Source organism: Pelobates fuscus, chromosome 11, assembly GCF_036172605.1.
Source record: "Pelobates fuscus isolate aPelFus1 chromosome 11, aPelFus1.pri, whole genome shotgun sequence".
Classification (NCBI taxonomy): Eukaryota; Metazoa; Chordata; class Amphibia; order Anura; family Pelobatidae; genus Pelobates; species Pelobates fuscus.
This window is the reverse complement of record NC_086327.1, coordinates 87,980,066-88,004,043: the sequence shown is the minus strand read 5'-3', so window position 1 is coordinate 88,004,043 and position 23,978 is coordinate 87,980,066. Positions and strand designations below refer to the sequence as shown.

General features: G+C 37.8%; 1 protein-coding gene across 2 annotated transcripts in view; it reads left to right on the top strand.

Annotated features, from left to right (window-relative positions):
• MEGF6 (multiple EGF like domains 6) overlaps nucleotides 1-23,978 on the top strand; it is a 517,377-nt gene that overhangs the window by 476,304 nt on the left and 17,095 nt on the right. For both annotated transcript variants that reach the window (XM_063435729.1, XM_063435730.1), the window contains 10 exons: nucleotides 1,225-1,353; nucleotides 1,665-1,793; nucleotides 7,847-7,975; nucleotides 13,317-13,445; nucleotides 17,629-17,760; nucleotides 19,117-19,245; nucleotides 21,294-21,422; nucleotides 21,776-21,904; nucleotides 22,537-22,665; nucleotides 23,680-23,808. In XM_063435729.1, the coding sequence (XP_063291799.1) occupies nucleotides 1,225-1,353; nucleotides 1,665-1,793; nucleotides 7,847-7,975; nucleotides 13,317-13,445; nucleotides 17,629-17,760; nucleotides 19,117-19,245; nucleotides 21,294-21,422; nucleotides 21,776-21,904; nucleotides 22,537-22,665; nucleotides 23,680-23,808 (1,293 nt within the window). The remainder of the gene's footprint in view (nucleotides 1-1,224; nucleotides 1,354-1,664; nucleotides 1,794-7,846; nucleotides 7,976-13,316; nucleotides 13,446-17,628; nucleotides 17,761-19,116; nucleotides 19,246-21,293; nucleotides 21,423-21,775; nucleotides 21,905-22,536; nucleotides 22,666-23,679; nucleotides 23,809-23,978) is intronic.

Below are 23,978 nucleotides of genomic sequence, written 5' to 3'. Positions count from 1 at the left end.
AATTTGTTTTTCCACCACTAAGACGACATTTTAAATGAGAAAAAACATGTAAAGCAAAACAGCTAAAACACACATTATTGATCCAAAAATGAGTCCTCTTTTGCTTGGTATGTATGACAGTATGACAGTATGTTTTCTTTGAGAAATCTAGAACATTCCTAAGGTCTAGAGAGTTCAGGTTTAAAAATGTTTTAAATAATGAAAAACATGAATATATATTTTTTTACATTTTAAAATGGATTGTAATCTAAATTGAATCCAAATCGAATATGTGATAGACTTGGAAAGATACATAATGAATATTAACATATTCAATAAACAGTGACTTGTGGTGATTTGGCAATAAAATTGCACATTTCTACCAAAATAATAAAAAAATGTTTTTAAAAAAAGACCTCCTCAGTTTTTTTGGGGGGGGCCCAAAAAAAAATTAGATTTTGCTAATCTGTTTAGCTAATCTGATTTAATCACTGTTTAGTAAATACATCCTTTTATTTATTACCCCTGTAACATATTATTCCCTTATTGCTAGAAAAGCTAGTTCTCTTATTATTTTACAGTTAACGTAACATAACTTAAGTATCTTGATCCAAAGTGTTGAACTGTTGGCTAACAGAACCCTGAATGGGGCATTTTAGATAAAAAATCTATTTTTTTTTAAAGTGAACATAACACTTTTTTTTAAATGCACACTATTTTGGGATCGTACACCGTCTTCTGATTTGCATGACTGATGATCGCATGACTAATTATAAGAATTATGATTAATTCTCAGTAAAGATATATTCTACGTACTTGTGTTGCAAGGATTCATAACAGACCATAATAGAAAACAGCAAAGCAAAAAATAACTACATAGTGTATGGTGCTAGATGCATATTTTTCGAGGAAACAAAAATAAAAAATGACTTGCCAAATTATTTTTCTTTTATAAATGGCTGGTAATTATCTAACATGGAAAGCTATAGTACAATGGTTGACTAAGATACCTGATAGATATCTAATCAGCTTTGCTTAGTAGAGCAGTATTCATTTAAACATAATCTAAATGTAGTCATGGATACCCCCCAAAAAAAAAATATTATAGACAGTCTGCCACCACCTTAAATGATTGCACAGCAGAATTAGATGATGACTTGTATTTTGATTTTTATTCACTACACAGAGTTGCCAGGATTCCACAATTTACATATGAAATTAATATTGGTTTTGGTTTTTTTTTAGCTTGTGATAATGGATTTTATGGAGAAAACTGTCTTCAGCAATGTATCTGTAGAAATGGAGGGACGTGCCACCACATCACAGGGCGCTGCCTGTGCCCAAAAGGCTGGACAGGATTGGCTTGCGAGCGAGGTAGAGTTTGAAATACTTCTTTGCTAGAATTCAGAAATCATACATGCCACTAAGGATGCATAAAAAGGTGCACAATAAAAAGCTTTCATATATGTGTATAAAAATAAAGTGTAATCCAATCAACAACTAACTAAAAAAAATGGTTCAGCACTAAAATGACTGTTTAGTAGATAAGTGAGTGCGCTGGATTTTCATTTTTACGGTTTTGTTCTAAAGTCATATTATTTCCTGTATGTATTAGACAACATACAGTATTGCAGTAGGTAACGCTATTTCATACTTTTTTTTTACTAATCTTCATTTCCTTCCAGAATGCACTGAAGGAACGTATGGGGATGGCTGTCTACAGAACTGCAGGTGCCTAAACGGAGGTGTTTGTGAACATGAAACAGGAGGCTGCATCTGCCATGCAGGGTGGATAGGGGAATCATGTCAAACTGGTAAGCACATTAGTAAAATAAAACATACAACTGTTAAGCCAAAGAGAGCAATCTGTGATCATTTCTGGTGTCAAAATGATGTCTAGACACATGATGACTCTGTAGACATCTTAGATACCAATGATCAGTACTGAGAGGTGCTATTCTAGATAAAATCTTTAAAATTAATATTGAGATGAGAACATCTTTACATGTGAATGCCCAAATCCTAGCCTAAAATAATTCTCCAATGTTATATAATTTAAAGGAATTAAATAAACCACTTTTATGTTAATTTCTGCAAATGTTTGGTGGGTATGATGATTTGTACGTTGTACTAGTCACATTATTTATAGCAGGGGTGTCCAAAAGGTAGATCCTCAGATGTTGTAGAACTACAACTCCCGTGATGCATTGCATGTCTTTAGAATGCCTTTAGAATGAAAAAGCATCACAAAACCAGATGTTTTAAAACATCTGGGGATCTACCTTTTGGCACCCTTGATTTATAGTATGATGCTCATGATGTGGCATTGAAATCAGGGGCGCCGCTTTGGTAATTTTTTTCAAAGATTCACTGGCATCACTAACATAATTATTTGTGCATCAAATTAATAGCGCATATAAAATCAGGAGGAAACATGTGTCACTATTATATTTAACAATGTATGATATATTACTGACTTTGGATGAAAATAAATATAACTGAGGTACTAAGGGATGATAAGTAAGGGAGCTAAGCCATTTCATAGTGGGAGACCTATGAAGTCAAGGTTACACTAGTTAAGGGGAGCTATAAGGAATGAATCAACAATTACGTTAGTTACAACATGACAGATGGGAGCTATAGTTTTAAAATATAGGCAAAAATGGCAGGATTTGGAGTTTGATTGGAAGAGGAGTTTGATTGGAAGAGGAGTCAATAAAAAGTCGATAATTGCAAAAACATAGCAGGTTTGTGGCCTAGGATTGATGGCTGTACCAGTCACCAAAAATAACACTTGCAAAGGTAGATTAACATTAAATGAAAGGTTAACATAAAATGTTAGATATTGACGGGGTTGAAGAATGAAGGGCATCATCTGGTTAGAGACAAAAAAAGACGCAATTACTGCTGTCCACATGGAAATGGTGTCAGTCTGATTTAACCAATGTCTTGCTGGACCCTGACTTCAAACCCTACAACGCTCATCGCTCATGGTTATAACTAAAGACTTTCTTACATTTACTCTTGCTTTGTTCATTAACTAAAATAATGGGACATGTCAGTCCAAGTTTAACATGATGTGTTCTTCGTCGTGAAACCGTATGGTGATATCACAGTATGTGTGTTTTTTTTACTTACTTGCTGAATGTGTCTGAAGGAAATCAATACATTTGCAATCCATTAGACCTTTCCAGATTTAACAGACAGAATGTTCTACTGTACCCACTAATTAGTCTGGCGACAGAACTGTATTCTCAGACAAAGTGCGTAGACTCTTTATGACATGCTGTTTACACTAATCGTTTTGTCATTAAGTCAGAAAACCTTATCATTTCCACTGGCACTTTCCACATTTCTGTTCTTGTTTGACTCTTAAATGGAATATTTGCTGTTACATTAATCTCAGATTTTTACTTGACATTCAGCACCTTCTGTGCCAGAAATGCCTGCATCATATCATAAGCGCAGGCTGTTATTGGCACTGATTGACTATGGATTTAAAACCTACTCTGTGATTACCAGGGAGTTTGTGCAAATCCTCCACGTATTTCAAGTGCAGCCAGAGAATTAGGATGCTCTTATTTTAAAACATGTATTTATAGCTTTCATCGTGATTTATTTTTTCACAGATTTGACTCTTCCAGCCTCAGTAATGATCAAATCTTTTATTTACATTAAAAAAATAATCCCATGTTTTTTAATACATTATACAGATCAGTGGCGTACACATAACCCATGGGGCCCCAGTGCGAAACTGATGCATGGGCCCCCCCTCACTTCCTCTCCCCCCCTGTCTAACTACCTCCTCGACAGACACACACACACACACACATACATTCGGAGACAAACATACAGACAGATACATACAAACACATACATACACACACGACACATACATATAGACAGACAGACAGGCATACATACAAACAGACAGACAGGCACACAGACAGACAGACACAGACAGACAGACACACACACACGACACACATACATACAAAGATACATACATAAAACAGACAGGCACACACACAGACAGACAGGCACACACACAACAGACATACATACAAAGACACATACAAACAGACAGGCACACATACATACAGACAAGACACACATACATACATACAAATAGACAGGCACACACACAGACAGACAGACACACACACACACAAGACACACATACATACAAAGATACATACATAAAAACAGACAGGCACACATACATGCACGTACAAAGACACATACAGACAGACAGACACAGACAGACAGACAGAGACACACACACACACAAGGCATACATACAAAGACACATACATACAGACATACAGACACATACATACAAACAAACACACACACATAATATTTAAGTCACCCTCCTGTTTTCTACCTTTTAAGTGTAGGAGGGTGACTTTCCCCGGGGTCCAGTGGTGACTCCCTGTTCTTCCTCCCGCGCGGGCTCTGTGTGTTAGCTGGGAGGAGTGACGTGCAGTCACTTCCTGCCAGCGTGTGATGATCTCATCACAGGGGGCCCGGTTGCGCTGTTAAAGCGCCCAGCGCTGACCGGGCCCCCTGACAATCCATCTCCATCGGGTGGCCCTGACAGCATGGGCCACCTGATGGGCACTTTAACATGCGGCCCCGGCCGTTTGCCGCATGGACCGGGGCTGCAAATGATGAGGGTGGGCACCCAGTCGCAGGGGTCTGCAGGCCGGCCGGGCCCCCTGGAGTGACTGGCCCAGTCGCAGCTGCCACCACGGTATGTACGCCAGGAATACAGATAATTAAAGGGATACTAAGGCACCAAAACAACTTTAACTTAGTGAAGCAATTTGGTGTATGGATCATGTTCATGTAGTCTCATTGCTCAATTCTCTGCCATTTAGAAGGTAAATCACTTTGTCAATACAGCCCTAGTCACAAAGCATTGCATGTGACTTGCACAGCATTCCTAAACACTTCCTAAAATGGAACCTAGATATTTTAGGTTAATTTATTCAAATGCTGTTTAGTCTATACTGTATTATCCCCTGCTCTGTCAGTAGCCTTCTACGGCCTACAGGAGCCTACTGTGTATGATTTAAAGTTCAACCTAAAGGGACATTATAGTCACCAGCACAACTCTAGCTTAATGGTGCAGTTTTCATGTATAAATCATGCCCCTGCAATAATTCTCACTCACTGCTTAATTCTCTGCCATTTTGGAGTTAAATCACTTTATTTATAGAGCCTAATTGGACATTCTGTTTAATTTAGAATTTCTTATCTCCCGCTCTGTTAACAGCTTGCTAGACCCTGCAGAAGACTCCTGTATGTGATTAAAATTCAATTTACAGAGCAGGAGATAAAAACATTTTAACCCCTTAAGGACCAAACTTCTGGAATAAAAGGGAATCATGACATGTCACACATGTCATGTGTCCTTAAGGGGTTAAGTAAGTTATATCTGATTGAAAATGAAACATTTTTTTTTTCATGCAGGCTTCGTCAATCAGAGGCAGAAACAAGTGATTTAACTCCTAAATGGCAGATAATTGGGCATTATCCATACACTAAAACTGCATCATTAAGCTAAAGTTGTTTTGGTTTCTATAGTGTACCTTTAAGGAGCAGTAGAAAAAAACTTCTACAGCAAGTTAAAATCTGATTTTAAATGAAACCTTTTTTTTTTTTATGCAGGCTGTGTGTGTTACCATCAGGGAAGGTGTAGCTAGGGATGCATAAACAAATACAAACATAATTTAACTCCAAGGTGGCCAGGAATTGAGCAGTGAGATTTCAGGGGCATGATCTACATACTAAAACTGCTTCATTATGCTAAAGTTTTTTGGATTTTTTTATCAGTCTTTATTTGAAGTATTTAAGTCAAAATATACAGATTATACAATTAGTAGGTAATCTGATGTGTAGATTATCTCATTACCCAATTGGGTGTTTAAGAGGTCACAAAGGTGACCCTTCGAGCCATCAATATACGGTATGCTAAAGATACAAAACCGGAAAGAGGCATTGTTAAAACGCTAGTGAAAGGGGAAGTTCAACTCCACTTGAGGGGATAGGAAAACATGTTTGATACATTGGTCAATATGTTGAGGTAGGGTAAGGGATGGAAGAGGTCATTTGTCGCGTCTTGGCTGGGGTGGGATGGGAAGGGTATGCATAGAGTGGGAGAGGATAAAAAGAAGGGGGAGAAAGGATGAGAGAGAGAAAGAGATATGAAGAGAGAGAATGGGAGGGGGGAGAGAAACTGACAAATGAATTGTAAGTATTAGACCAAAATTACTGAGCTGGAAAAATAATTAATTTGAAAAAAAAATCGGCTTGTCTGCTTTGTCTTAAAATGTGAAAATCCTGTGTTGTTCCTCTATAATTTTAGAGAATAAACAAACAAAATATCTGCCACTTCTGTTGCTGTTAACTATATTCCTATCGATGGCAGCTGACAGTGAAGCAGCAACATTGCAAAGCTGACAGAGTAATGGGGGCTGTCGTTCACATCAGCTGCTGTTCAGGTGTTGAATGTCAGTGGCTTATAAGCTGGTCAAAGGGCAAGGTTAGGCAGCAGCCATATTGTAACTCTCAAAACAATCGGCTACATAAACAAGAAGGTTGAATAAAGTTATACAGTATTCAATGATAAAGAAAAGAGATTTGTTCTAGAAATTATTAGTGGTTTATTTTATTTACACATGAGCTATATTATTGTTTCATTATAACTATGCTGTAAAGGGTTAATAAGAATGTTATTAAAAATATTTTAAAAATATTATTATTATTTTTTAAACCATAAAATTAGGTTCGCCTTCTTCTCTGTATGCCACCACCCCCTTTGATACCGCTGTACATCAATTATCAATGTAGTACAACACGCTCTTACGGCTCAAAACAGTGCAATACAGTACTTATTTGTGGGCTGTTATATTACATTCTTAATATCTTCATGTTTTTCATTATTCATTATCATCTAAACTTTCTCATTACTTCATTTAATTCTTTTGCATTTATTTTTTTTATTTTTTTTTTATTTATTTTCTTCTGAAAGCCCCTCTTCCTACCAAAACGTTCCTTTCCCTTTCCCCAACCAACACTACAGAATCTTTAAATAGTTATCCATTCATTATCACCATTTAAAAATATCACCATAGCCTCACACAATATACAAGGCTTGAACAGAAAAATAAAACAGCATCAAGTACTGGACTACTACTCAAAATCGAATGGTGGCATAATATTTCTCCAAGAAACTAATTTCATAAAATACATAATCTCATCTTATTGGGGTATACGTTTTGTTAAGAAAGAACATGTTCCTTGTTGAAGTCGTAAGGAACAGGAATGGTTGCCTTCTAACGATTGAAGGCACACTTAATGGCTATAATCAGAATCCTGAATGTATATGCCCCTAGAGAGCTTCATTCAAATTTATATGAAAAGCTAACTGATCTTCTTGAAATTGGTGTACCCTGTTTACTTTTGGTTGGAGGAGACTTCAACAATTTGAAGCATATTAACTTAGATTGCACTCCTATGCCCAATCAGGGACACTCACAACCCAACTCGGAATTCTATAACAATACTTTTGTGATGTCTGGAGAATAACAAACATAATAAAATTAAAGCGGAATAGAATATCATGAATATTTATGCAAAATACAATATTTTTATTTAGACTAGATCGTGCTTACTTTTTTCAGCAAACAACCCCTAAGAGTAACATTGTGTATAGTGAGTGCTTTTTAGTTTTAGCAGACATCTAAGCTTAAATCTTAGCAAATTGCTCCATCAATGTGAAATGGACTGTTCATCTGGTTGCCTGTGTCTGAGACCGACATTCAATGAGTTCTCTGTGGCTTCTTTTTTTGCACTCTAGCTTGTCCGGTTGGAACATTTGGCACACAATGCAAAGAAAAATGTAATTGTCGACATGGCGTCTCCTGCAATCATATAACTGGAATTTGTGACTGCCCGCAAGGGTGGAGGGGAAAACACTGCGAGAAACGTGAGTTAATTTTATATTAAATGCTATAATGTTTTCCAATTTTATAATTTATATTACATATATATATTTATTTTTTGGTATGCTTTATGTCAAAGAGCTTATCTGGAAAACCTAATTCCTACATGTACCAATATTTTACTTTAGTGAAAAGTTATTGGAGGACAAAGGCACTACAGTAATGTTGGTAGCAAAGGACTCTTCAGATTGCTTAGAGTTTATTCTCTAGACTCCAAGCTTTAACATGTGAAAATCTGAACGGAAGCGAAAATAGCTGATCTGAGCACATTCGTTAATTCCGCTACAGTCACAGATTAGCTATTTGAACCCGAATTTTGCCAGTCATGTTTTGAATTGTATAGTTTAGTAAATAACCGTGCTAGACTGATAATGCATAAACATAAAGAATGGATCAGGAAGCCGGGCTATTAAGGAATTGATAGTAACAGATGGTTTTATTCTTCACAGATAACAGGATTGTTCTTAAATTGAAATGCACTTTCACTCATTCTCTATTTACAATAAAACCAAACCTATAGATTTTACTAATCTGGCAAACCAGTTACTAAATAAAATAAATCCCACTTACGAGCACATACAGAGGAGGTCACCTAGAATAGTGAATAACAGTTTTTATGCCCTTTCATTCCCATTTCACATATCCTTCTTTACAACCCTCGTGTGTCACATTCATACGTACTTCACCTTCATAATCATTTTTATTTCTTATTTCCCCTTAATTTTATGTAACACATCTTCCTCGTTTTACATGCCCTCTCTATAAACCCCATCTCATATGTTTTTCCATCATTCATTTTATTCTCATTCTCACTTCATATCCGTCTCCCTCATCCTTAATGAAACCAGCATACCGATTTTATATTCTTATAGAATTTGTACTTGCTTAGTTGATGTTCTTGCAGGTTACAACAAGTCATCACTTTGCATTTGTCTGCAGTAGGCTGATGATACAATGTAAAAGAAAAAGGGGTGCAGACATATCACGTGACAAAAATTCTTGGCTCCCACTTTTATGACTTCATTAAATATTTTGAACAGCATAGCAAGCAATGGAACGTCGTTAAAGGTGCCACCAATCTCATCCCAATCTATTTTTAAATATGAGATATAGCAGAGGAGGTATCCAGCTCAAATCGCAATGAATGAGCAGCATGTAGAACCATGCCATGTACTCCAGAGTTTCTTTGGTCTTGGGTTGAGAGGAATTGTCCAAGGTGGGAAGGTAAAGTTTCCACGATTGGAATAACTTTTGTTTAAGATTTCTTTGTTGGTCATGAACACCGTATAAAGCGTTGGTTTTCAATTTGGAATTGGATAATATCCATAACTTAATAGGGACAGCCACTAGAGGATTAGAATGGACCTCTTTGGGTAAAAGGTGTGTGGCCTTTGGAGGAGGGCTGGTCCTTAATGGAAATAAGAAGTGGAAGTAAATGTATGGGGTAAAGAATAGAGAGAAGAAACAAAAGGGTGAACCATTTAGTAGGTGAACCCTTCTGAAATACGAGTAACCCAGATAAACCGTAACTTTTAATTAATATAGTGTAAAAAATTAATGTAATAAAAAATAACAATAAGCAGAGTAAATATAGCTTCTGCTTAGATGAGAGTAAATAAAACTCCTAGATTCTTATTCTTGTTTTTTATTACATCAATTTTTTACACTATATTAATTAAAAGTTAAGTTTTATCTGGGTTACTCGTATTTCACCTTCTCCCTGATAGGTTATTCTCTATCTCTAAATGTATGGGATATATCAGTTTAAGATCCCGTTCTGGTATTGTGTAATCCTTCCCTTACTTGTTCCTTGTCGAGTCTGTGTATGAAAGTGTTTGTCCATTTGTAATCACTTTGGATATCTCCCCAAAAAGTTTGGGTTCATCTATATGTTCTAGGTTAGCCCAACTAGACTGTAAGTGAGTGAAGGAAAATTACAATAGATAGGATGGGAAATCGAGATGTCTAGCAAATGGTGGGGAATATAAACTGGATAACATTAGTGTGACTGGGGCATGATGAGACATTGTAAATGATGCTATGGTTGTTTTAGTTACATATGGTAATACTGCTGACCTTACTAAGAAGATGTAAATTTTAGAGAAGGAATCATGAACTAGAGTGGAATGTGTAGTTCCTCTCCCTGCCATTTAGAATCCTTCACAGATCATGAAGATCACAGGAGAAGACAAGATGAGAGAGTCTGCAGTCACTTCATGTGCGGAGTGCAGAGCCCGTCAAGGATCTATCACTGTGTGGGTCAAGGACAGCATTAAAGTCCCCCTTAGTAGTGTAATAAGCTTTGTGAGAAAAGTAACTGTTGAGGAAATAGGAGCATAAAAATTAGCAATACAGTAAAAATTATCATTAACAGTAAGACTGTCACAGCTGTGCATCATATATTGAAGAGTGGAATGTAACAAGATTGCTATTGCACAAGCTCTAGAGTTGTACTTCATTGCTCTACAGGACTGAATCCACAAAGTCTTAAGCTGGGTGTCAGCGGATCATGACCAGTGAGTTTCTTGAAGGAGAGGGATGTGTGGTTGATGATGGGTTAGATAATTTCCGATTTTCTGCCTCTTAATGAGTGTAGTTGTAGTGTAGTGGTTATTTGTGATCTTGGAGACATCTCGAAGCCAGCTGATACCTCGGAGTGGGAAGCTTTGTAGTAGAAAATGATATGTGAGTATGGGTCTCTGCCCATCCCAGCTCCTACAGAAAGAGTCCTAAATATTTCAGTAGAGAGGGGTTTGGTGCATCTAGCAACCATGAGGCCATCTGGCCCTATTGGAACTACTGTTCCTCTCTATTATGTGAGAAGTGGGCTGATGGCCTCTCTCTGTCTGGTAAAGCATCATTTAGAAACGTTGTTGCTTCTCCCCCGATGTGATAAAGAGTGATTTGGAGTGTGTCAGCAACCAGGATTGACGAGAAGAGATATTGTTGCTTGCCTTCAGAAAAACTACAAATCTTAGATTTTTTTTTCTTCTACTGCATTTCTAGATCATCCAATTTATCTTAAGGTATTTTGTTATAGTCTTATTGTGGATTGTAGTTGGTGTAATTCGTCTTCAGTTGTGCTCTGTTGAGTTCATAATTAAGTGATTTGAGATGAGTGAGTTTGAACTGCACTGTCAATAGATTCTTTAATATCTTTAAATTTGGAATAAAAAATTGGATTAAGAAGGTTGGTGACTTCACAGGATGTTGCTCAGGCTTGTTGTAAGATGATAGTGGAAATACATAGGAACTGGTAGGAATGTTCCTCAGCATCTGAGCCCCATGGAGAGGTGGCTAGAGCAGAAGGTGGTGTTGGTTCTTTACAGTCTTGTAGTCTGAAGTCTCTTGGAGGGTGTTTTATCTCTGAATTTATCCATGGAGTTGGAACAAGAGTAGTAAGAATAGGAAAAGAGGAAAGAAGATAAACAAGAGTAAAGAAGAGTGGATATTTAATGTGATCGTGCTGACAAGTGTGTGAGGGTGGTGTGAGGGTGTTGCTGATTATAACTAGAGGGTGTTAGTCAATGGATTGAGGTGTGTTGATTGAGTTAGAGGTGTTCATTAGGTCAACTATGTTAGGAAGGAAGGGAGCCTGGTTTAAAAGAGTGAGTGCTGTGTGTGCATCTATGGCCTGAATTAGGAAGATGAAGTTAGTAGGAGTTTTGTGTGGTATCAAGTGTAGTCCGTCTGTTATGAGGTGTCGATTCATGGGATAGAAATACGTCAGAGCTGAAGTGAGTGTAGTGTAGTGGGAAGGTGAATTTTAGAAAAGTAGGAGAGGATTGCCAGGAATGAGGTGAGTTGGTTGGAGCCTGGTTATGGCTTCTGTGTGTATGTCACATTGCTTGTAATAACGTTAGTGGAATCTTCTTTTTGTAAGCTGTAATCAATCCGATCCAGGTTTCTATGTGGTTCCTCTTCCTCTAATAGAGTTTGTTGTGGTAAGGGTATGAGCTATAGATATTGATAAGGTTGATCGGTTATTTGATAGACTGGTGTTCTCGTTCAGTAACGGCCATTTGTAAGGAAAACGAATACAGAAAAAAACAAAAGTCAACTAAAGTATATACACTAACTCCACAGAGTGATGTTACTATGTATGTGGGTGCTTGATATTTTAAAAGATATAGTGAAGAAGGCTTGTATATAATGAGCGAGGAAGGCTGCTAGGCAGTCTTGATGTTGATAGGTTAATGAATGCATCTAATTGGCTATTTTATGTGCTGACCCCACACCTCCAAGGGTTATGGATGTGAGATTGCAGGTAAGAAACTATAAAACAAGACGAAAATAACAAAAGTTTACATGTGGTCCAGCTGGTGCATTGGTTACTAGAAATTCTAGCCTGGTAGATATTGAAATCCTGGTATATATTGATAAAGATCAGGTAAGGAGTCAAGCTGGCTGTGGATTGTCAGAGGGACCACTAGTAGATCGCGTAGGCGATAGTGATGCTTTGTGGTATCTTGTGAGGTATGCACCACGAGATTTGATTCACTGTTGAAATGTTCTTTAGAGCGAGGTGTTAGGTTGGTGTTAGTTGGGTTGGGTTTTTCGCTACATCGGTATCAACCTTGCTGGTATATGCGGCCTACGCCACTGGCCTTGACTTCCAGTGATCTGAGCCCAAGGTAAAAAAGAGCCCACTCAAGATCTTGAAATATATTGACCAATGGTAAGTCGATGAGAGAGTAATATTTATTTTTATATATATATATATATATATATATATATATATATATATATATATATTTAATTTAGTGCTTAGGAGCTGAGATAAAAGGCAGCCAGCAAAGATGGTGGTGAAACCAGAAGTTTCACACTCTAATTTCAATTCTCTAAAGGTTTAAAATTTAATACAGACAATCAGAATACTACTTTGATTTTAGATGTGTGCACATTTTCCTTTCTACATTTTCCTTTCTACATGTTTCTAACTTTGTAAATACCCACTTTCTCATGAGATATAACATAATGCGGCTTTCATAGGCAAGTCCCCAAACTCTTCCACTATTCCACTAGAAACTGACTCATAAAAATTCACCCCTGGAGAGTGTAGTATGGCTTGCAGTGGATACTACATTTTAAGAGCTGGCTAGTACTATATATATATATTCAATTAGGGTTTAATGATTGAAATTTCACTTTCTGATGCAGATGAATCAAATCATTAAACGCAATAAAAAGTGCATCTACACATTACAAAGTTATGGAACTGGTACTTTAATTTTGAACTGATATGATTCACAGAACATTCCTCATTAACAAAATGTAACATCTAAATATTAATATAGATTTCAAATGTGGTTTGAATCTTTTTAGCATGTCTGCCAGAATCATATGGGGATCGCTGTTCACACCTCTGCAACTGCCCCCATGGAACTCCATGCAATCACATCACAGGAGAATGTGGATGTCCACCAGGATTTACCGGCAATGGTTGTGATGAAAGTAAGCAAATTTAGGAAATAATTAAATTATGTATGGAGGGCAATGAGGTTGTGATTTATTTTTTTAGTATACAATCGGTAAATTTTAACTGATTGATAACTCTAACATGGTTATGATGGTTATAAAATGATGTATGCACAATTCAAATAATTGTAAAAAGACTATTCTTGAGGGCAATAAACTCCTTCCTGTTTGTATTTTATTGTAGTGTATTCAAAGAATAGCATTAAAGGGGAACTGCCTCTTGGAAGAATTCTTAATATTATGTTTACGTGATACATATAAAAATATGTATTTTTGAGGAGTGAAAAATAAAATGAAATGCAGAAATTAACACCTCATTGTCCTGCAACTGGCTCCTCCAGCACCCTGTCAATCCTTGTCATGATCTATGTCCTCTGTACCCAGCCTAAAGAAAGCATACAGAAAAACAATGTTTCTACTTCCCCACTTCATTCATTTACAAAGTGTGCTCTGACTTTGCCTTGTCTGAACTGGATATGGTTTAATTTGCTAAATCTTTAAATCGTTACTCAAACCCAAAAAATGTGTTTTACGAACTTACTATTTTTGCTTAGTTTTAAATCTTCCTATTTTGTCCCCCACCCCCTCTTCCATTACTGAGGCCAAGTTATCCCAGCCAGGGCCAGTGCAAGACTATGCCAACTTCTTAGTGTGTCTCTTTTTCCCCTTGCCTAGTCCCTCTGTGAATCTCCTCCCCCCCAGCACTACCCTTGGACCCTTGTGTGTCTCTTTGTCATCATCCCCCTCAGCCCTCTATGTATCTCTTTGACCCACAGCCCCAATGTGTGTCTTTCTCCCCCAGCTCCTCTGCAGTTGTGCTCAAACGTTTGCATACCCTTGGAGAATTGGAAATATATCTACCAATTTTAAAGAAAACATGAGTGAGCAGGCAAAACACATTTATTGTATTTCTTGTGGGATTCATATTCAACTGTAAGTTATAACAAAATGGCCCAATCATAAAACAAAACATGGCAACAAAGAAAAAAAAATGAAATGATCTCTGTTGAAAAATCTGCATACCCTTAGTTCTTAATACTGTGTATTGCCCCCTTTAGACTGCAGTCTTTTGTAATAGTTGTCCATAAGACCTCTAATTCTTGCAGGTGGTATAGCTGCCCATTTGTCTTGGCAAAATGCCTCCAGGTAATGTAAAGTCTTTGGTCATCTTGCATGAACCGCACGTTTGAGATCTCACCAGAGTGGCTTGATGATTGTAACGGCACCCCGGGTATAAAAGGGGTTAAAGCCTGTTACGGCTCCCCCGGTAGGAGAGGGGTTACTGCCATACAGGACGTTCCCTTACCGAATACAGAGGTAGCCACTGAGCGCTCCAAACTGCCGAACAGCGATCATACGGTTCCCTTATTCTCATAAGCAGCCAAACAGCAATCATACGAATCAGTTATTCTCCCAAGACAGATGAACAAGCGTACTCCATACGAATAATCCCCCCAATGACGAGACAAAGCTCCGTGTTGAGGGTCAGCAGGAATCTGGTTTAATGAGGGCTACATGCCCGGCTTTTATGCAGGTCTCCCACCTGGTGGACACTCCCCTAGGGGACCAGATGGGAGACTGTGACAAGGACATTGCAGTAGCCAATCACAGGGTACACATTTAGCCATTCCCCTTTTGTTACCCAGCACCCTCTGCTTTGCCCAGGGAGATAATTAAAAGTAATTCAATTATCTCATAGGACAGAGCCTAAACGCCATTTTACATGAATATAACAAAAAGGCATAAAAATACATAACTGTAACATATTTCAACATAATACAGGCATTCCACAGGTCCCCAGATAGCTTGGATCTGAGCGCACAAAAGTATCGAATAACACTCAGATCCTATGCGCACAGTCCAATCGCCGTGAAGCCAAAGAGTTCACAAAGTCAGTTTTCATACGAATGAGCTCCACGGGATGTATGGTATGGTATGGTATATTCATGAACAAAATACCGAACACAGGGCCGTTCGTGACTTTCTACCGAACAAAAAGGGAGGTCGACAGCTGCAGCGGTGTTCGTGCCAAAAAGTATCCGTTTTGAGTTCCATGAATTAGGCGTCGAACACCACTGTGTGTTTGTGGATTTAAAATGGCCGCGACCTCGTGGTCGGTATACGAATGGCGACCACCCAACTGCCGTATTAATTAAGAGGTGTCTGCGGTTAACCTCAATGTTCTAATGGGGCCAAGAGGTTAACCAGCAGCACAATTCTCTACTGGGTGGTCGGCCTTTCGGTAGTTTTATTCAGTACATAAAAAGGGAGTGGCATAGAGTCCACATGAACGGAGAAACACGAATCAAACTAACGAATGAAGAAAAAGGGTTACTTCAGTCCAAGACAGAGGGATCTGTCACAAAGCCGTTGAGGATATTCCCTTCCCAAATGTAAAGGCAGCTACCGAACACCCCAATCAGCCGAACAAGCAAACATACGAATAATCCACACTCCAAACAGCCGAACAGGAAAACCATACGAATAATTCCCCAAGTAAGACACGAGGCGCTGTATTAAGGGTCAATAAGGAATCTGTTTAAAATCTTTTATGCAGGTCTCCCACCAGGTGGACACTCCCCTAGGGGACCTGGTGGAAAAGTTACCAATCAGAGCAGTACATAGATAAACACTCCCCTTTGGATACTGTGGACCCTCCTCTCTATCCTGGAGATAATTGGGAAGTAACTCAATTATCTCCGAGGATAGAGGATAAACTCCATTTTAGAAACATCGAGAAAAATGCATAAAAATCTACAATTTATAAACTTCTGAATATAAACCCCATATGCAACATATACCAAGATAGCTTGGATCTGAGCGCACAATATGACCGAATAGCCCTCAGATGCCATACACACAGTTCAATTGCCATGGAGCCAAAGTCTTTCACATAGTCTTTCGTTATATGAATGGGCTCCATAAGATAGCTATCTGGGGTGACTCCATTCGTAGGGGAAAAGTACCGAACGGTACGGCGTTCGTATTAACTGAAGAATAGAAGAAGGGAGGTCAGCGGCTTCAGCGGTGTTCATGAGAAAATAGTGTCCATTTTTAGTTCCATGAAATCATCGATGAACACCGCTGGGGCATTCATATGTCCAAGATGGCCACCGCCACGTGTTCATTCATATGAACAATGACCACCCAGCCGACATTCGACAATTAGGAAGTGTCTAAGGTTAACCACAACGTTCTAATGAGGTTAACAAGCAGCACACTTCCATCCTGGGTGGCCGGCCTTTCGGCAGTTCTTTCGGTGAAATAGGAAATAAGTGTAGGGACCGTACGGACAGGGAAATAGCCGAACAAACAGACGAATCAATGAAAAATAAAAGTAATTTAAAGACAGATGGGTCTGTCACAAAAATATTAAGGCCAGGAGACTGTGATGGCAACTACAGAACCTTCACCTTTTTTTACTGTAACCACTGGAGGGTCAACTTGGCCATGTGCTTAGGATCATTGTCATCCTAGAAAGCCCAAGAGCGTCCCAAGCGCATCCTTCATGCAGAATAATGCAAATTGTCTGCCAGTATTTTCTGATAACATGCTGCATTCATCTTGCCATCAATTTTCACAAAATTCCCCCTTTAGAGCTCACATACCCTCAACACATCAGTAAGCCACCACCATGCTGCACAGTGGGGATGGTATTCTTTTCACTATAGGCCTTGTTGACCCCTCTCAAAAAGAGCTTATGATTGTGACCATAAAGCTCTATTTAGGTTTCGGCACTCCAAATTACAGTGTGCCAGAATCTGTGAGGCATGTCAATGTGTTGTCAGACATATATGGCGCAGTAAAGGCTTCTTCCTGGCAACTCGAACATGCAGGTAATTTTTGTTCAAGTATTGTCGTATTGTGCTCCTTGAAACAACCACACCGTCCTTTTCCAGTGCAGCCTGTAATTCTCCTGAGGTTACCTATGGATTTTTCTTTGTATCCCGAACAATTTTTCTGGCAGTTGTGGCTGAAATCGTTCTTGGTCTGCCTGACCTTGGCTTAGTATCAATAGATCCCCGAAATTTCACTTCTCATTCTGTTCTCGTACTGACTGGTATTTTCAAGGCTTATATATCTTTTTATATCCTTTTCCATCTATATAAAGTCACACCACGGTATATCTTTCAATTTGTATTTACCTCTGTACCAACAGCTTGTATTCCTGGAACCTACGGATTACATTGTGACAAAGCGTGCCAATGTTCAGAAGAACATCAAAACTGCCATCCTGTGACTGGGGAGTGTATATGTGCTCCAGGCTACTTTGGGCATAACTGTCAATTAAGTAAGTGTGTGTCTTGGTATTTTGTTTTAACACTAGAAAAGCAAGTTTAGCTTTTAAATTAATTTCACTATGAAGAAGAAATCTTCTTAATAATTTCTTATGGGTAAAACATTACTAACAGCCCATAAACACAATGGACAAAAGCATGACAAATGCGTAATTAAACATTTGCCTTGACATTGGTCCTTAATTGGTTAAAGCACAAATTTTCAAAAATGTCTTAGGGCTGCCTTTAATGTACCGTAGTTAACTATGAATTAAACCCGGGGAGTTTTTAGAAAAAAAAAATGTATGCTGTTTGACTAAAATAAAATATACAAACAAATACACATAGTGACCTGATTGTGATGCTGGAAAAAGTTTGGGATGGTGTGCTTTCATGTAGGAGCTTAAGGATGGCTGTTGGGAGGAATTAATGTACGTAGATAGAATTGCCTATAGATAGAATGTTGTTTTAATCCGCATATGTAATGGTAATGGTCTTTAATTATTATTATTATTATTATTATTATTATTATTATTATTATCATTGCCATTTATATAGCTCCAACAGATTCTGTAGAACTGAATATTATGAGAGGGGGGGATTTAACTATAAATAGGATATTTACAAGAAAACTTACAAGAACGATAGGTTGAAGAGGACCCTGCTCAAACGAGCTTACAGTCTATAGGTAGTGGGGTGTAAAACACATTAGGACAGGAAATTGATTGATGAGCAATAAGGTAAGAACGCTGGATGATTGTAATTTCTAAGCGGTTAGCTCACTTAGGAAGGAGACAAAAATTTAAAACGTACATGCAAACGTCTAAGAGATATTCATGTAGAAAAAAAGTTCATTATCTAAAAAAAACTTCTCTAAACATACTGAATATTCTTCTGTTTCCAGGTAGTGTCTACTTTCCTAGATTAGATTGCATTGACAGTCAGAGCACTGCATTATTATTTAAGATTAAAAGTTTAAACTGAAAAATAAAGCAGCCCTGAATGCATTGTGCATTAGTAAACTTAGTGAATGTTCTGTACATGGATGGGCATTGTATATCTATTAGTCGTCACAAAAGTGCTCATTTGCATCCTGCTGGTACCATACAGACAGCAGGAGATGCGACTCAAAAATTTTGCATTTCACACCCTTATGATGTGTGCTACTGCGCTAGTACTGCAACATCCTGCAAATTGGTACCTTATGGGCCAGGTAGGCCTACCTCATAATTTAATGGAACTGCCTCAAAGCAGTTTAAGTTGTGTTTATGTTTTGTCACCCTAATTGCTGTCAGATTAGAATATATTTAACGTAGTAAACAAATGCAATGTTTTAAGAAATGTAACTCTTATATTTTGTTTAATTTTAGAATGTGTCACTGGGATGTACGGCCCAAACTGTGAAAACCATTGTAAATGCAAAAATGGTGGACATTGTGAGCCCACGACGGGAACATGCCACTGCCCAGCGGGATACCTCGCAGCTGACTGTGGCACTGGTAATACCCCAAATCTTGTACTTGGATATACCTGTTTTGAATGCGTAATAAGTTTATGATGAGATTATTAAGATGCTCATTGCTTGACCAATTTCATACAGGTAGGACTTGCTTACTAGTCATGTCTGGTTACACCCAGGAATATTAGCAATGCTTTTATAACTCTCATTTTGAGCTTAACATAAATCGGAAAAGCCATACTCAGACTGTAATAAGAGTGAATTTCTCTTTAAGGTCACTTACCAGGTACTGCCTTTCTAATAATAAAGTTTAAGCTGTAATCCATTCCTGGAACAAAGATGGCACCGTGGCAAAGAAATGTAATCTTGAAAAACTTAATCATCTCTTACTATTAACTTGAGATTTGTAAACCAACTTCTTTACTGCCATTTGAGAGTTCTATCTAGAGGTTTTTAGCTACCCTAGGTCAGTCAAGGCTATGCACCCCCTCATCATATACTTTACACCAACACACACCCTTATTTAGTGTCAGCCAGAGAAGACTTCAGGTGGTGTGGTGCTAGGCTCCAATGCTTGAAGTTGACCATGCCCATCTTTGTAAATCCCACCACCACCTAACCTGTTTGTCAGTGCCCACTTAACCACATGTATATTTATATTTACATTCTATCTATATTAAGGAATATACAGCGTATAGCATATATTAAGCGTATTAAATGTAGAGGTAATATTGGGCTTACAATGCCATCTACAGGTCAATATACTGAAAGGCTAAAGGGATTTTTATTTTTTAATCTCTTGTCTGGTAGAAACGGCAGAGCAAAGCTGATAGTGGTGGGGAGGAATCTGCCGAGAGCTGTCAGGTAGGGGAGCAAAGAAAGTTGACTGAGAGAGTGAGACAGACCTATCGAGATACTGGAAGATATAAGTAAATGCCCACAGGGGTTAGTGAGAGTTTGTGGACTGAGAGTGATAAGGCTGCTGAAGAGAGTTTAGAGGTGTAGCAAGGTCATGAGATGCCCGGGACAAGTCTTTTATTTGCGCACCACTTTCTTCCCACTACCAGTTCCATGCCCCTGTCTTGATTGCAGGTCCCTGACCAAGGATTTTATAATATAATAATAATAAATGTGTCTTGGACCCCATTCATTGTAATACCAAAATAACTGCTCTATGCAAGTAGGGTAATGTATTAAAGGGTCAAGGTAAAACGTGAACTGAGGAGAATTGGTAAGCAAATGGCAACATCTAGGCCAAACTGACTTAAAGAAAGAGTTGAATTTAATAATGTCTAGATTTTGCAGTTCCCTTGCAAAATCCCTTTAATTCACTTTTTTACAGGGTTTTTCTCTGACGTGAAACTGATTTTAAAATCTAAGTCCAAAATAGCCAAACTTTAAATATTCTACAAGTCAACTATGCTTCCAGTTTGACTGTTTTGGCTTTAAATTCACTTTGCTATCATTTCACTTTGTGAATCAATGCCTCCTCCAAAGCGGGCACCTCAATTCAGCGTCCCTCCACCATACAGATTCATAGAAACACACAGATTCACACTCACAATTCATACATACGGATTCACTTATGTTCACAGACACTCACAGGTTCACACACAGATTCATGCAGACACCCACACTCTCACAAAAAATATTAAAGTGCTTGCTTATTTAGGCCACCCTCCTCTTGGCTTATCATATCACCAGGTCTTTTAGTCCAGATTAGGCAACTCGATTCTGTGTGTGCAGTTAATTTAGGATCTCCCTCCCGAGCAGCTTTCATGGAGCACTGGGAAGAACTTATATGATGTGACACATTTTCCTCCCAGTGCTGCCGAGCAGTAGTGTATAGGGGAGAGCTAAAATAGTTGGTCTATTTTGGGCATGATCTATGCACCCAACCTGCTTCATTAAGCTAACATGGTTTGATACTTAACAATGCATGCAAAAAAATTCTCCCTTTTTGAAAAATTTATATTCTCTTAGAAATTGAGCTAATTTGACTTTTATATTTTCTTATTTGGAGTCTACATGAAGAAATTAAATGTTCATTAACAGTTACGCTAGCATGCTTTTGTTCTCCAATTTCAGTATGCCCTTCAGGGCGATTTGGAAAAGGCTGTACCCAAGTATGTTCCTGTGGTCCCAACGGAACCTGTAACCATGTGACTGGTGATTGCATTTGTCCTCCTGGACGGACTGGACTGAACTGCGAAAATGGTAACATGAATGTTATTTAATAAAATGTGACATATGTTGATATGTTTCTCCATAAATAAGTCTGACTATTTCAAATAGTGAAAATAAATAAAAGAGCCCTAAATGAGTGTTAGTGGACTCAGTGATTCAGTGGATTTTATGGCTTTTTACTTCTAACCTATTTACCAGTCTTTGGCCCAACAAAATAATACCAGGAAAGGTATCTAATCTTAATAACAGAGACCCACCCAGCACTAGAAGGAGGAAAATGTGTCAAAACTTGTGTCTTCTAGAACATATCTTTTGAATCCTCTGAGCATAAAACCTGAATTCTTGAATGTATGGCTCATTTGATACCTGCTTATATATTGTAGTGTGCACGAACGGTTACTTTGGAGAAGCTTGTCTGCAGAATTGTTCCTGTAAGAATGGAGGACTGTGCCATCCAGTTAATGGATCCTGCCAATGTGGATTAGGCTGGACAGGATTAACTTGTGAACAAGGTAAAAAACAATAAGTTAAACTGTATCATACACTATTACTATTATTATTATTATTATTATTATTATTATTTTGTGCAAAAAGTAGGTGAATTGTGCTCACTACAGTGATATAGACAAGAGAAGGACCATGTCCCTATGAATTATAAGACATAATATCCTTCTTGGACAGAATTCTGTGTGAATTTGGTTCTCTACCTAATGATCCTGGATTTTTTCTACAGCTCTGAACTTGATTTAGACTAGTTTTGTTTCTCTTAAAAGTCACTGAAGTGCATCTGTGATGTTTAGAAACAATAAGTGAATTTTGCATGAGAAATCCAAGGAAAGTACATGGAAGATGTTTCTATTGCATTTTTCACAGATAGTGGGGCATTTCAACACATGAAAAACTGACTTAACCTGAATACCATTCTGATTGAAAAAAGAATGCTCTCGGCTTGTGCGTGATCTGTGGGTGATTAGTTGTAAACTGATGTTCTGTCTTTTCACGTTTTCTTTAAACAATTTCTTTTTTTTTTATTTCCATAATGCTGCATGTAAGTCCTCACGCAGTAGATCATCAATAAACACAATATTTCAAGTCATGCTTGGCTGTAGAAAAATGTACTTAAAATAATACTGTTCTCCTACAGAATGCCTTCCTGGAAAATATGGTGCAAATTGTCAAATGGAATGTTCTTGCCAAAACAATGGAACTTGTGACAAAATCACGGGCGTTTGCATCTGCTTAGCTGGGTACTATGGTAAATCATGTGAACACGGTAAGACAGGCAGATGCTCTACATAACTAGAAGAGTTAATTTATGTAATCTAGAACTTGGAATATAATACTTGTAACTTGGAAATAGGAAATTCAAGAATTAATGCATGTAGGAGATTTGGTGTGACACCTATATAAGCTGAAACCTTAAAATAGAATGTGATTTCTCAACAGAAAACTTCTGATGATATTAATATAAATGTAGGAAAAAAAAAAACCTTCCCTTTTTCCTTGTTGTGTTGTTTGTTGTACAAATTATTTTGTGTAACTGTGTTAAAAAAAAAAAGAGAAATAAAGTTTGAATAATATAAAATGATAACCAAATACATGAAAGACAAGACAGAACAAAAAAAATATATTTAAAGCAGTTGATCCCTAAATAAAGGTCCCTGACCTTCCACAACGCTTCCCTCTAGGCATACCAATTCATACCAGCAATGGACATTGTGCTAGGCTGAAAGTGGTCAGCTTGCACTCCTAGCAGCTTATCAACCATAGCCACCCGATGTTGATCATGCTAATGCTTCCTCATTTAGCCAAGCAGCAAAGAGGGGATTAGCTGCTAGGAACTCTTGTTTAGCATTAAAAAATTAGAGTTTAACACTGACTGCAAGGAAGGGCGCCAAGGGACGCAACACTATATCCACTTTTAAGAGATGAAACTGTAATGTAATTTTCCTCATTTTGTTTGTGAAGTAGGAAACATTAACATCTTTCTTGTCTCATAGGAGTTTTTTCAAAATGAAAGTATACTTTCACCTACGTGATGCACAAAATTGTCTTTTAGGGTATAAGTGGCTCACTAGAATGTTTCTGAAACAATTTTCAAAATATGCAGTATAGATGCTAACATTCTTGCAAACCCAAACAAACATTTGAAACATGAGTGCAATTCATGTAAAAAATATTAGCTTATGCTAATGCTATGTTTTATTTGTTTTTATAAGTATATTTGCTGATCTGCTAGAAATTTAAAACAATAATGACACTTTTTCTAAACACCCAATTTTCACAGCTTGTCCTTCTGGCTTTTATGGAGAAAAATGTCAGGAAAAATGTAATTGTGAAAACGGTATATCTTGTGATCACGAAACAGGGGCGTGCCAGTGCCCAGCTGGTTTTTATGGAAACAAATGTGAACAAGGTTAGTTTTCCTTTATTTTTGAACCATATTAATCCCTTCCATACTTCCATTACTCCATGAAGGACTTTATTGCACTGATGAGGTAGTACAGTTGGTTAATGTACCAGCTTTAGCACTTGTTCAAACTCCAAGGTCACGTGTTCTCTTAATAGCATGGTGATTTTGCTAAT